The sequence below is a fragment of the Centroberyx affinis genome, unplaced genomic scaffold, assembly GCF_046629955.1.
Source record: "Centroberyx affinis isolate AG114_WGS23_722 - 3 ecotype Tasmania unplaced genomic scaffold, CSIRO-AGI_Caff_v1 ptg007319l_1, whole genome shotgun sequence".
NCBI classification, from domain to species: domain Eukaryota; kingdom Metazoa; phylum Chordata; class Actinopteri; order Beryciformes; family Berycidae; genus Centroberyx; species Centroberyx affinis.
In genome coordinates, this window is record NW_027283696.1 from 59,374 (window position 1) to 74,353 (window position 14,980).

General features: G+C 38.1%; 1 protein-coding gene across 1 annotated transcript; it reads right to left on the reverse strand.

Moving 5' to 3' along the window:
• Positions 1 to 594: 594 nt before the first annotated feature.
• On the reverse strand, positions 595 to 6,619 carry LOC139639466 (cytochrome c oxidase subunit 5A, mitochondrial-like). Its single transcript, XM_071513568.1, has 5 exons — positions 6,482 to 6,619; positions 4,282 to 4,398; positions 2,066 to 2,187; positions 1,174 to 1,296; positions 595 to 749 (listed from the first exon to the last, which is right to left on the reverse strand). The coding sequence occupies exons 1-4, from the start codon at positions 6,552 to 6,554 to the stop codon at positions 1,183 to 1,185; spliced, it is 426 nt and encodes a 141-aa protein (XP_071369669.1). The 5' UTR covers positions 6,555 to 6,619; the 3' UTR covers positions 595 to 749; positions 1,174 to 1,182.
• Between the last annotated feature and the right edge of the window lie 8,361 nt (positions 6,620 to 14,980).

Consider the following 14,980-nt stretch of genomic DNA (forward strand, 5'->3'; position numbering starts at 1 on the left):
GATTCCCATTGAGAATTTCACATATAATACATTATATACTGTATATGTATGTGCATATTATATTCAGAAATACATTTAATTTATGCTTTTTTAAAGACCTAATCTTCATATAACGTACATCAGTTTCATCTTGTTCACTATGAATGAACGAATGCTATGTCATTAAGTTTTATGTCAGCCTAAAAAAGATGGGTGGACACAATAAAAAGATGTGTAAACTGAGTTTCCATGGGTTTTCTTTCCACTACACCCTGTTAATATTACAGAGTTGAACTGAACATGACAGGGATTTGATTTCCGTGCAAAAACAATAACCTTGTATGGGCTGTAATTACTGCTAAAGATAAATGTTCTAAGGAATGACTAAAATCAGTAAGAGTGCTAGTTGTCACTCTGAATAGACACTAATTAGGGGAGAAAGCAATTATCTTCACATCTAAACATAGCATAATTATTAAACTGATTACAGTGAAACTAAAACTTTTCCCCCCATCCCAAAACCACCTGTCTCTCAAAGTTTCTAATGACAAGTTTAAAAAAGAATCTCTGAAAAAGCTCCATATACATTTTTTTTTGTACTCAAGGGTTTCCTGGAAGAAAAGACACTCATACTCTTCCGTTATTGCTTTTCTTTATTAAGTCCATCATTTTATACACAACAGGACAACATGGATTCAGTCAACAATATAGACATTGGGACAGCAGAGAATCAGAAGAGCAGGGATTCATCTCTTTATACATCAAATGACCTGAGGAGAGAGGAAAAAATATCCTTTTAGCCGAAAGCATAGTGATGTGCAATACTGAAATACAATATACTTAACCAGCAGAAAAATCCATGATAAAAAAGTGTTGCAATAATGTAGGAAATACAATATAGATATGTCCATATGAGTGGTTTATTTTACAAAGACAAACAGCTTCAAGGACATATTACGAGAAACTGTTATATTACGTCACAGCATTTTTAATTAATGTCAACTAGTTTCCAATACCTATCCATGGAGCAGCTGGTAGGCTATATATACACATGGGGGGTACACAAGTGTCCTTGCTCAGGGGCACTTCGGCAGTATTGGACAGCATCGATACCGATGATTGAACCAATAATCTTTCCACAACCAGGCTACCTTCCTAACCAACCAGTAGTTGTACCATGTAATGCAGTCTCACCTTGACAGTCTATAACTTGTCAATGCCCAGCTCCTCTGGTGTGGAGATGCCGAGTTCTGCCAGGGTGGGCTTCAACTCTTGGATCAGGTATGGATAGATGTCTTTGTGGGGGCCTGCTTTGTCCTGCAAAACAAAGAAATTGTCAAGAAATTAGTAATCGTGCACTATCAAGTACAGCCCATGGCAAAATCCCATCCATCCATCTTCTAGCCTGGTAAGGATTGCAGTGTCAACAGAGCGAACAGAGCGAGCAGAGCGGCCCAGACTTAATTTTCCCATACACTCTGTAAATCAACTGTGAGTACTACTACTACATCTACTGTTAATAACCAACGATGCAAACTTACACTGTCATCCTGCATTTATGCTCTTACACTGGAATACAACTTTGTAAATCTGTAAACTGGAAATATCTGTAAATGTGTATATCTGCCAATAGCCATAATGGTGACAATTCTCTTTAACCTATTAGAATATTTAAAATATAATAGTTTGAAACCGTGAGAACCACAATATTTAATCCGGACAGCACAACCTCCCCTTTAACTGACGTTTGGTTTCCTGAAAGAGGACCTTGCTCTTTTGAGTTGCCATGATGGCTATCACCAACAAAACCAATGTCAACCGAAAGGGCATCAACCTCCCAAAGGCCATGGAGTTCCTGTGCTGATGGCAGCCAACAGTTGTTGATGCCCTCACTTTTGAAGTGAACATCAAACAGGTCAAACATAAACCATATCAGGCAAAAGACAGACAGACTGCATCACTTTAGCCCACAGACTACTGTAGCAGACAGGAGTTACCATTTCCCTACTGCAACAAACTTATTAAAATCACTGAAAAACGTTTCCAGCAGACCCTAAGTTGAAGCAATGATGGGACTGTCACTCACCTTGACAGCCTCTAGGATGCGGATGGCGCTGGCCAGGTCATCCAGTCTCCGGCAAGCTCTCAGCGCAGAGTCCAGGATCTTGGCCTCAGGTACCAGGTCGTACCCAATCAGGGTGTTCATGCCTTTAGGTCAAAATGCATGGAGAAAAGCCTCATTAGATCAGACAATCACCAAACACTCATAGCTTAAAAGCTGACAATTTCCATATTTTTTATAGGCTCATGTACAAAAAGCTACTACTACTACTACTACCACCATCACCACCACCAACAATAATAATAATAATAATAACAATAATAATAAACTTTCTTTGTACAGCACTTTTTTTTAAACAAAATTACAAAGTGCTTTACATGGAGAATATATGTGGCAAAGAAGAACTAAAGCAAATGCAAGCAGAGCGAAAAAGCTACAACAAAAAAGAGAGCAATCATAATGGACTACACACACACACAAAAAAAAGCAAAAACATTTTACTAGCAAAAAATGAGTTTTTAGTAGTGTCTTAAAAGAAGATAAAGAGGGGCCCTGATTGTAAATGCTTAATCACCTTTGACTTTAGTCTGGACTTGAGAAGTCAGAATAAATTTACTTTTAAATTCAAGACTACGCTTTTGCCCACAGTAGACGTTCACGTATGCATATGATTCGTAAAACTTATGCAACAGCAAAAGATGCACATCTCCAAGAGAATTAGTTTTAGCCAGAACAAGCTCTATATAATAAACATTAAGACACTATCTTTAATATGATCTTTATTTATATCCTTTATTACCTTTTAATTGTTGTGCTTTAGTACGTTTTACTGTTTGTCGTCCAACCTACACTTATATTCTTTATTGCTGAAATCACCCAATTTTTCCCTCAGGGAACACTGAAGTTCAAAGACGTTGAAGGTCCCATATTCTACACTTTCCAGTGTTTTATTTTATGTCTCGAGGTCCATTCAAAGCTGTTTGTGTGGTGTCTCTAAGCTTTGCCAAGAACAGGCTGTTTCTGTTGCTGTGCCTTTAAGACTCATTAATATTAATGAAAATGACAAAAAACAATGACAACGGCTCAACTGCTTTGAATCAAAAACACTTTGTTAAACTAGTATTTCTTAGAAAAATGATAATGAGCAAACCTTTGTGACGCCACAAAATTACAGAAGTCCAAACAGCTCGTTTAGAGGCTCGGTTTTCTAATATGGATTGTGTAGATTTAGTTGGTGACTGTGCATTTTGATACTTTAACCATGTTTAGATAGCACATCCAACTCCTTTATAATCAAAGAGGCAAGGGAAATCCTATTTTAAACGATATGGGACTTTTAATAAATGCTCCAGTTGGAGCATCAGTGGAACAGATACAGCCGAATGCTATCCAAACATCGCCCATGATTGCTCAACTCAATAAGGGGTTCCACCAGTCAAAAGAAAATTACCCTCCTCACCACTGACTCTGTGTTGCTGTTGCACACATAGAGGCTTCACAGACGCTGCCTTTTATGAGCAAACATTCTGGTGAATGTCAGGTGATGGGCAGCAATAAACGTCAGATAAAGCAGATCAAGGTACAAATCATTTGATATGGCTGCTACACAACTATGTTGGTAGAGAAATGATACATCAGGGTTTCCTCTGTATTTATTCAGCAGTGGTGTGCCACCATAGCAACAATGCGTGCCATTCGGTGGACTCTTTTATCCAAAGCCCCGTACAGTACCATGGGTGCCCACAGTTTTACAATGGGTGGCCCCAGTGGGAATCAAACCCGTAACAGTGATGGTGCCATGCTCGACCGTGAGCTATACAGGTTCAGTGCCACCACTGCTACAGAACATGGGAAATCAAAATAAATGAATAATTGTGCCAAATTTACTTCTAAAATACAAAGAGGCATAGTTTTGATGTTTCGGCTAAATATTTTCATCATGATAAAATATCCAAAGTAAAATGTTTTTAGCACTGCAACCTGAGCTGGAACCATAACAGGGACCAAGACAATGACTGATGCAGAAAGCAAAACTGAAATTACCCAAAGCCCAACTGCTACATAGAATTAGAGATTTAAATGAGAGTAACAGTGTGGGATGTTCTAAATGACTTTAAATAGGGATCATAGTTCATATGACAATAGGCGTATGAGTAGTGTTTATGCATTTACACCATATGGGTAAGAAAGGCAGGACACATCATTAGAATATGATGAACATAAACAGGCCATAATGTCACCTTTCTTCAGTTCCCAGGCATCAATGTCTGGCTTGCTGAAGTAAGTGACCCAACGGGCATCGAACTCCTCGTCTGTCTCCACCTTGCCATGGGAGTAACATCTGGAGGCCAATGGAGCTGGAAAACACAACATCAGAGGCAGACATAGACGTCTTTAATCAATTTCAATTTGTACAGGTGACTTCCAAAAAGGATCATCGGTCAAGTCAAATTTGTTTATAAAGCACCTGAAAAATAACAGGTTGGTTACAAAGTGCTTTACAAAAAATAAAGGACACAAATACAGATAAAAACACAAGATTATAGAGCAAGGGATACTAAGAAGAAAAGATTGAACAAGTAGATTTAGCCTAACACTCCAGACCTTGTATGCATGTGTGTGTATGTGAGCACCACTAGGGCAGTCTGCAGGACAAATAATTGAATGACTGACGTCAAAGAAGACAATGAGAAAGTAATGGCTGGTCAAGCAGGAGTCAAAGTAGGTTGTAGGTTGTACTGAATAAATAATTACTGAGACGGTGTTTGCTTGCCTGACACTGACAGTGTTCCAAACATTAAATGTCTTCACAGGGCCACCATGGGCAGACAGAATAAATTAAATGCATCACTGGGAATAGATTTGTATTTATTAGGTGCTCGGTAACTGCTCAATAAGAGCTGGGCTCCGTGTGATCATCAGTTTACTGTTGCACAACAGAGCAACAAGAACTCCCAAATACTTTGTTTCCCATTAGTTTGGTTGTGCAAATGTCAGTGGGACACTGGGCGGAAAAACGTATGCAGACTGTGCAGGAAGGGGGAAAAAAACTATGGATTTATACTAGCAATTCATCCAAAACAACAAAGAGAGAAAAGCATCATCAAGATGACAAGAAATGATACAACTGGCATATCAGAAGTAGGGCTGGGCGATATGGACCAAAAATCATATCTCGGTATTTTTAGGCTGAATGACGATACACGATATATATCTCGGTATTTTCTACGAAGTGGGCTACATGTTCAGTTGTAAGTAGGGCTGGGCGATATGGACAAAATCAAATATCACAATATTTTTGACCAAATACCTCAATATCGATATTGACAAAATTGTAGGGATGACTATTGGTGCTTTCACAAAATATTTACACAATGAGATTTTTGATAAATAATCATCAGTAATGTGGATATAATGACTAAGTGGGTAAAGGCAAATAATAGAACAGCTAGAACAGTCTGGTAAGTTCAGAAAATGACATCACTTTACTGTAATGCAGCCTTTAAAACCAGGAAAAGACACTTATGCCATATCACGATATTACGATATCCAAAATATAAGACGATATCTAGTCTCATATCACAATATCGATATAATATTGATATATCGCCCAGCCCTAATCAGAAGTCAACAGAGTCATCCATTAGTTGTCATTTTCTAGATTTGACAATGCGTTTCTATCTCACGTCAAGAGTGAGCATCAAGCTGTCAAACCAGTGGACCCAAATGATTCAGAAAGGTCTTCAGTCATGTTCTACACAGCATGTATATGTGTATATACGTGTACCAATGCGCAAGGCAGCATTCAACTGCCACAATTGGACATGGAGTATGGCATGATGTTCTCTCCCATGCAACCAGAGAAAGATAAAAAGGCATATATCAAGGCTATGGTTATCTTAGCTTGTAACTAGAACCAACATTACTGTACCAAGGGCTATGCAGTAGTCTGCATTTACACAAGGACACCCACCTGACCTACTGAGTGAGTTAAGGACAGCAATCTGGGCCGTCAAACACTTGTCACAAATCAAGTAATCACAAACTGCCATAGCGACAATATTAACAGAATTAAACAGTATTGCACAGTCTACGTTAGACAACGTTTGCTCCTATCAGCTGCGTATTTACTGCGGCTATTGAGGCTCTTGAACAAACTTTAACGTGGGTCATCACAAGGTCATGGCTTCTTTGCGAAAATTCATTTGGCGGTTCTTTCGTTTACACAACATAAGAGTTTCTACATGTATTTTAGATTTGAAAATAAATATTATTCCGTTCATGGCCAAAGGACTCCTCTTAAAAAGAATTCAATGTCACCCTTGGCTAGCTAGCCTTCACATACACACACAGCACGTAAGCTAAGCAGCTAGCCCATGAAGTTAGTTATTTCTGTGACATTATTTCATCTCGTGGCGGATATCGAGTAGACAGTCCTACCCGAGTAGCAGGGTCGTGACCGAGCCAAACTTCGTACCCCTGAGGCTGACAATCGAAACACGGCTCGGAACATGGTGCCGCTCGCTGACAGTGGAGGCTAATCGTGCTAAGGAACTGACTTACAGGAAATTACGTAGTCCGACCGGTAGCGCGTCATCTGCCAAGGCTGCGTCTCCAAAATAACCATCTGCTCATTTTGTCAACTGGTACCAGAAGATATATATGTCATTTATTTTGGTCATGTCCCCACTCTTGCATTTTTTGGCAAGATGTTTGTACATTCATTTTCCACTGTATTGATTCTGAATTCTCCCTTTCCTATGAAAATGTATTGTTTGGTTTTTTTACTTACACTTCTACCAAAGCAAATAAATACTATATCATCAATTTGATTCTTTTACTGGCAAAATCACATATTCATAAAGCTAAGTTTTCCAATCATAAACCATCTTTTTTAATCTTTGTAAATGAAATCAAACAATACATTTCTACAATCCTATATTCTAAAAATAGGAAAGCTATTAAAACTATACATTTATGTACCCTGTATAACATTTTTGTAAACTGATTTATGATTTCTGTCAGTGTTCTGATCCCCTGGCTTTACATGTTTGTTTATTTATTTGTTTACCATGCTGTTTGTTAATAAATTAATAAAAAAAAAAAAAAAAAAAAAATGTTCAAGGAGATTTGAAATGTTTATTTAACTGGAAGCCTGCATTGTCATTACCTTGTAAATGTATTCAAATAAATAAAGCAATATAAGTTCATTAATATAAAAAAAAATAATAATAAAAAAAAAATAACCATCTGCAATTATTTGTTTGTCAAGCTTTGTTTGTAACCCCTGACATTGTACGTTTGTATGTTTGTTACTTTTTGTTACTGGTCTGTTACTCCATTTATGCTTTTGGATATTTTTGTATATCTGATGCTGATGATAATAAAAAATAAATAAATACATAAATACATAACCAGCTGCAAATAGTTTGATAAATTGACATGTTGAAGATAGTTTGATCAATCTTTATCCAACCACAGACAAATGAGGTCTTACTCTCAATATGATGCCTGTAAACCATGTTTAAATTGATTAATGGAGGGCACTAATACAGTTATAATATTGTTTCAACACTTAGTTGTGAATCCACATTGTGTACATGAGTTGAATTTAAAGTTCCCCATGGGAGTGAGGACTAAGTGTCATTTATTTCATCATCCATATATGCCCATGTGGCTTAGCCTACATTGGACAAACCAGCAGGGCCCTCAAAACCTGCATCAGTGAACACCGGTCGGATATAAGGATGAATACTACCAACCCATTTTACTAAAATGGGACATCCTGTGGCATCTCTGTAATATCTAGGGATAGAGAAGGTGAGGGGGAGACATACAGTACACAACCTCTTATTACAGTGAGAGACTTATTGGATATTCACTCTCCGCACTCTACATACAAGGGGTCTTAATGCGGACTACGACCCTTCCTTTTAAACTGTGGATGTGATTACTGACTTTGACAGACTTTATTGCACTTCTGCACCTTGCGGGAGGACGTGTTGATGTGATGTGCTGATCATATTAGTTACTTTAATGAAATTATTATTATTATTATTATTGCTATTGTCATAAGAATTGCCTTACTGTGACTGCCATAGGTATGGTTTCATTGCTACTGCTATCGCTATAAGAATGGCCATTGCCATTGAGTAATTGAGTCTAAGAGTATTAGAGTGCTTTTTTTGAACTGAGCATTTTTAGAACTGTAGTAGGCCAAATCTCATAATAAATTATAGAAGGATACCATACAGATATCACAGCATGGGTGGGAGTGTAGGCAGTTTTAAACTGCCTAGACTGTAGTAACGTTACAGCACACTGTGATAATCTCTGATTGAATCTCTGAACCTCATGATTCCTTTGCTAACTGGCAAAACTACACACCTCGTAGTAAAGGACTTACAACCTTTTTGATCCATTCTTCGATTCGGCAGGAATCCGATCCACCATGCAACATTTATTTTAATAAGATCACAACCTTTAAAATCGGGTCACACGGCTTGCTGCCGCCATCCAAGCTGTATTTTGGAAGAAAACGAATAGCAGCCGAACCAACTATAAAATTGGAAGTTTTATTGAATTCAGTGCAGGCCGAATTTAAGAATGGATCCTTACGATTTGACAAAGGTCCTAAGTTTTGTTCTACTATGTGTATACGTTTGCCGATAAACAAGGCAACATTATATTCACTCTGAATTGAATTTGGCTTGAATGTCTGCACTTGAAAGGAATATCCTGATGTTTTCAATGTCTTAGGTGTTTTTCCACACCAGGCAGGCAGTCACAGTATGGGCATTTGTTGTCCTGTATTTTCGTAGGCCTACTTAAAAGTATATATATTTTTTGTATCTCCTATGGTATCTCTAATATTGCTATAGGGTCTTAGTGTGTCTGTGACGCATCAATCCAGTAGGCTAATTCTAGAACAGCATGAAGTCCCAAATTGTGCGTTTGACGTTGAGCGGTAAACAGGCAGGTACCGTTAGTACGACGGTAGGATTTGAACTTAACTTCTTTTTTATTTTGATAAAAACGACTCACCTTTCTGAAGGAGGAATTTCCAAGAAGAGAAGAGCGCACCGCTGTGATAGAGGCTGAAGGAAACAACAAGAGCTCACGTTTTCACGAAGTTAAGTTACAACATGACAAAACGTTAGTGAATATTTTACTAACATGGTCCAAACGATTTCAAATAAACCTCAAGAGACATGTTGTTACCACAACAGACTTGGTCAAACGACATCAGCAATATCAGTCATACTTAAAGGAGCCTCTGCCTCCTGATTTGGTCAATGTGACAATCCAATTCAGACAGAAATATAGGCTATGCAGAGAAGACTGGTCATTTGGTGGTTAATAGCTAAATTATTATTTGACAATAATTATTGGACATTTTCATTCGTTCAGTAATTCCAAAGCAAGGTTTAATTAAATCCAATAATTTGATGTGTATACACCCTTTGCCACTGCTCAGTGATTAAAGGACTATAAATATTAAAGGTTTACCGTAGACTATATTGTTAGTAACTCTAACAGGTGAAAAATCACCATCATATTCCTATTGAAACATATAGTGTATATTTGGTGCTGTGTTTATATTGACCTCCTTCATGGTATTTTTGTCTGTTATGGTATCACTATCATATTCCTATGCTATTCCTTTTTCTGTGTGGGAAAAAAACGAATTTATTTAATGGGAGAAGAATTTATAAGTTTTTAGCAACATACAATATTAAAGTATTTATCACATTAATTAGGCTACTTAATGTAGAATGGATACAAACTATAATTAAAGGTGTAAAATAGACACATATTCACTCATGTACTGAACCCTCTTGTATGTCCATGCTCAAAACATCTCACAGTTCACACTATGACATTATGTTTGGGGATTTTATTTTTCAGTTAGTAGGCCTACATTTGGACAGCTCTGTATACAGCTTTGGCTTCAACATATGTATCACAGGACACCGATGTATCCTGTGAACTTAATGAACTTCATTTGATGAAGGTGAGTGTAAACTTCTATTTTTTTTTATTATAAAACACATGCTCTATAGCATGTTTTGTGCTTCAAGAATATGAATTGTTAGATAGCTTGGTTGTCCCTGATTGACAAGTAAGAAACAGTTTATTTGATATTTTTCATTTCATAAATTGTTAGGCTACTGTTATAATTTTTCCAAGTACACTGTACAGATGTGTCATTAACTCATCTTACTTTCGCACTGAGTTCTACTCTGGCTCTTGTAATGAAGTTTAGTTAGAAAGTTAAGATGCCATGTATGAGTACTAGTTCTTGATATATGCTTTTTCCCACGGTGTAGCCGAGGGCATCTCAAGGCAAATTCAGGCCAGGCAGTCAGTCAGTCAGGTAACGCTGAGTGAGATGACGCGCTTCATCAGATGGCCTCTAGAGGGCGTTTTTGACTGTGAGATGCAGTGTTTCCCATAAAAAGGCACAAAATCAAAAGTTGCTCACTGTATATGAATGGATCTATATAAATCGATCTCTAATGCGCCTGATGTGTGCATCACATCATGTCTGTAATTTGGAGATGTATAGACAGCAGACCAGAAGCATTGAACTCACACCACAGAGTCTCCCGGTGTGAAAACAAAAGTGAAACGTAACATTCCACAGGCCATAATGGGGATTTGCAGACAGTAACTCGTCTTTGCTGCCCTACAAACTTTAACGGTAAGGTGCCTTAAACATTACCATGTGATATTTAAGTAACGTTAGTGGAATTAGGTACTTTAACCGCGTCGCAGCGCGTGGGTCTGTAAAGGATCTGTGCTTGTTTTCTAATGAATGATTAAGCAATACCTTACTTTTCAATGTTTGTCCTGAGCCTCATAGCCTGAAGACATGAGACTACCTTTTCAGAATAATTTCATCAGGACACCGAAAGCAATGCCCTGTTGATTTGAGGCTCGTGAAAATGCACAGTAGAAGTCACCTAAGGTAAAATGTGAGCGATTGTAAGTATTTAGTTGGAAATGTTCAACTGTTTCAAAGAACCGACAGTGGTTCAAAGGTTTTACCTGTGAAGCGGAACTTCAAGGGAAACATTGCTGTACCGTTTAATTTTGAGGATCGTCTTGTACGTAATGGACTGGTAGTCTTGTACCAAATGGGATTTGCATTCCAAATCCTGTCTTTTGATTTGTTTCACATCGATTTTTCAAGGTGAAACTACTCAAGGAGCATTTTATTTAGCAGGTGGAGACATTCATTTGATTAAGGTGAGCATAACTTTGATTTTTATTGTTAAACATGCTCCATAGCATGTTTTGTTTTTCAAAAATATGAATAGTTAGATAGCTAGCTGGGCCCTGATTGAAAAGTAAGACTAGCAGTGTGTTTTGCATTTCATAAAGTTACTGTTTTCATTTTTACATGTATGATGTACAGATGAGTCATTGATTCATCTTCTACTTTATACAGCATGGCACTGAAAGCAGCGTGACGTTCTCCACTCTTATGGAAGTAAACTATTCTTCTTAATTTGGGCATAATAGCTACATGACAATCTGACCATCCTTAACTAGTTGACTGCACTTTTCTTTGGCAGATTACCTAACAACGAAAGAGACATCCCTTTTTATCATGAAGAGGGCAAACCTTGTAGCCTTAATACAAGACACACCGATGACTGCAAATTCTGCAAGACTTTAAGGACAAAGGGTGCAAATTCGTCCACTCAAAGGAAGTAAAATCTGCTTAATTTGGGTATAATACATGGAAATCATCCGACCATCCTTAACCAGTTGACTGCAGTTTTCTTTGGCAGATTTCCTAACAACAAAAGAGACGTATATCAAGAAGATGGCAAACCTTGTAGACAACAGATACTGATGACTGCAAATGCTGCAAGACTTTCAGGACAAACGGTGCAAATTCATCCACTCGAAAGTAAACTCTTCTCCTTAATTTAGGTATAATACATCAGGCCGTCCACGGAAGACATTAGAAAGTGATCAGGATGAACAGGAATGTGTGAACAGGATGATGATAAGAGCTGTTAAATAAAAACAAAATTGTCAGCTCGTGATATTGCAAATGATCTCCATACATTGGGGGTGAAAGTATCGCAGGACACTGTGCGCAGAAGATTGAGAGAGGCAAATTACAGAGGCTACACCTCCAGATGTAAACCTCATCTGGAGGCTACACCTCCAGATGTAAACCTCTCATCAGCACATCATGTTTGGAGCAGCCGAGTGGTGTAGTTGGTAAGTTACCTGACATCAGTTCCGACAGCCATATATATAAAAATAAATAAATAAATAACAATAAATAATGTTCGTGCCTGGCTATTTACGCGCCAACGTCCGGAACTTCAATGCGCATCATAGCGTTGCGCCGGAAAAGGGGCGAAAATTAGCGTGTCCGCCTGGGTGTCATGTTTCCATCACTGCCGATCAGAGCTGGAGCCAATAAATACCCGTGACTACTGCAGAGTCATTTGAACCGGGAATGAATGCCGATTGTACCCTTTCACACTGAAGATTAAAGCCAGATGTTAGTGGGGTTTTTTGTCCAGTGTGAAAGAGGCTTTACAGATATGTTCCAATGGCCACCAAATATGGAGGTGGAACTCGCAGCCCACACTCAAAAAAGGAATGCAGGCAGGGGACTTCATAATGGCCACAAACATACTCCTGTCTGGGAATAACTACTACAAAGTATCACACCTGTTCAATTACATGAACATGGGCTTTGTTGGGAAGGACACCTTTTTCAACATTCAAGACACCTACTGCCTAGGACCAATTAAGGAATCTCAAGGATCTCTTGTCCTCTGGGAGGACAAGAGATCTACAGCGATTCAACGTCTGCAGAATAAAGATGGTGTTGTTCTAAGTATGTCCCATGGCGTTTTACAATAGGAAAACAATAGGCAAGACCTAAATGATGTTCAGTGTGCAGATGGGGTTTTGGTTTTGTTATTTTTTTCATGCATTAGTATTTTTATTTTTATTTTAAAAAGTATAAGGTTCTTTATCTTATTTGCCTATTGCTTGCTTTTTTCCTGTTTTGCCCTTTTCAGGTATATCAGCGCAACTCTCGTTTGAACATTTTTTGTGCCTGACTTTTACAGCAGATGGAAGAATGGACACTCTTGGCCACTGTGCCTAGTACTGCTCCTACACCGCCATGGAGAATGAATCTAAGTAAATCATAACTGTTGTGACCATTGATAAAAGGCAGACCCAGCGCAACTCTGTGATCATGGAAAGAGAGGCTTTTGTGACCACCATGGACAAGCTTCTTACATAAGTAAAGCTGACAGAAATATGTACCAATGCTCATGCACAGATTGCTTCTCTTACGAGTAAGTTGGTGGTATTTACCATTTACACAAACATTTTTTAGATATTTAGCAGATGTGTATGATTTGTCTGTTGTCTTTATTAGCTCTGAAATGAATTGAATTTTATTTTAGACTATTTTTAACTTGTATGTGGATATGTAAACCCAATTATTTTATCTTAAAACTCAACTATAATGTATATGTTTTATGCATACTGAGGCGGGACAGCAGAGATGGCAGAGACGGAACAGCATTTCCTTGTAAGTAATACACCTCTCAATTGCTGTCATCTATTCTTGTAAGTGACTAGATAACATAACGTTTATATTTAGTCAGAAATTGTTAACTCTGAGCTTATGTTCATGTTTATCCATGCTATCTATTACTTATTTATTGTTTGCTGTTATCTGGGCCACTGTTTAGTCTAGTGGGTAGCTTGTATGTCTTGGGGAAGCCTTGAGGAACAAAACTGTGTTCTATCATGTACTGCACTGTATATAGTTGGCTTGACCATAAACAAACCTGAACTAGATACACAAGAAGACACAAGGCACAATTTCCAGGCTCTTACTCTGATGCACTATGTGCTAAGATAGGTAGTGTGGCAAAAATGTGGTGTGAAATGGAATGCTCTTAGTCTACACATACAGTAGACTCAGATTAGTCCATATTCCGTAAATTTTGACACACCGCCTGTCTTGGAGCACAGCGCACTGAATACAACACCCATAACAACACCTAAACTATCCATGCTTGTTTTGTTGTTCCACTGTCTGATCTAATCACCGGCTATGTCTTTTAGAAACTCTGGAGCAGTGTGCTTCGCCATGTGACAAATGAGCACGAATGGTACCTTGGCCATTGCGTACATGGTTGCCTGCTAGAGAACCATGACAAAATGGCTGGAGAGTGGTTCACAAGGCACTGGAAGCTATAGTGCTCAACAAGAGGTGGCTCAGAGATGTCCACCGATATCTACCTTTCAGGTAGCAACCACCTGTTTCAAATGGAATTTATCGTGTCAGATTTTGATAAAGCCAAGTAATGGGCATAGTAATATATTTTGAGGCCAACTATAACCTGTGTATGTCAACACTAATACCAGTTTTTGTAAAGTAATGTTGTGAAGTAAGCTGACTAAAGTATGTTATTCAACTCAGGACATTATTTGCTTCAAAATACATTTATAATAGTGCCCGTTGTATAATTCTATAAATGAACATAGAAAGAATTGTTTCCACAGATCAACCTGTCAGCTCGAATCCTTTCACAACCACTTGCTGATGTACTCAAGCAAGTGGTTCAGCTTCTCACCATCGGTCTATGAGGCAAGGACTCTCCTGGCAGCCCTGGATTACAACCACATTAAAGACCGACCACCACTGCTGAACAAAGATGGCCAAAAGATGTAAGATTAAAATTTTTTCCCATGGCACGCTCCTGCAAGGGGCCGTGGGCAGACAATGCAGGTCACTCACTCAGAAATGGATGTAGGCCTACTGATATTAATTTATGTATATCTTTTTTCACTTTCCAGTGAACTATTAATTTGAAACCTTAACCTATTGTTATGTTTGTCACCACCATATTATATTTGTTGTTTATGTATATGTTT

Bases quoted from the DNA above. Each gene is read 5' to 3' on its own strand.
- LOC139639466 (XM_071513568.1), bottom strand. From the start codon at position 6,554: ATGTTCCGAGCCGTGTTTCGATTGTCAGCCTCAGGGGTACGAAGTTTG. The intron at 4,399-6,481 runs GTAGGACTGTCT...TGTGTTTTCCAG, and splicing joins GTCACGACCCTGCTACTCGG to CTCCATTGGCCTCCAGATGT. The intron at 2,188-4,281 runs GTGACATTATGG...TTTGACCTAAAG, and splicing joins TGCCTGGGAACTGAAGAAAG to GCATGAACACCCTGATTGGG.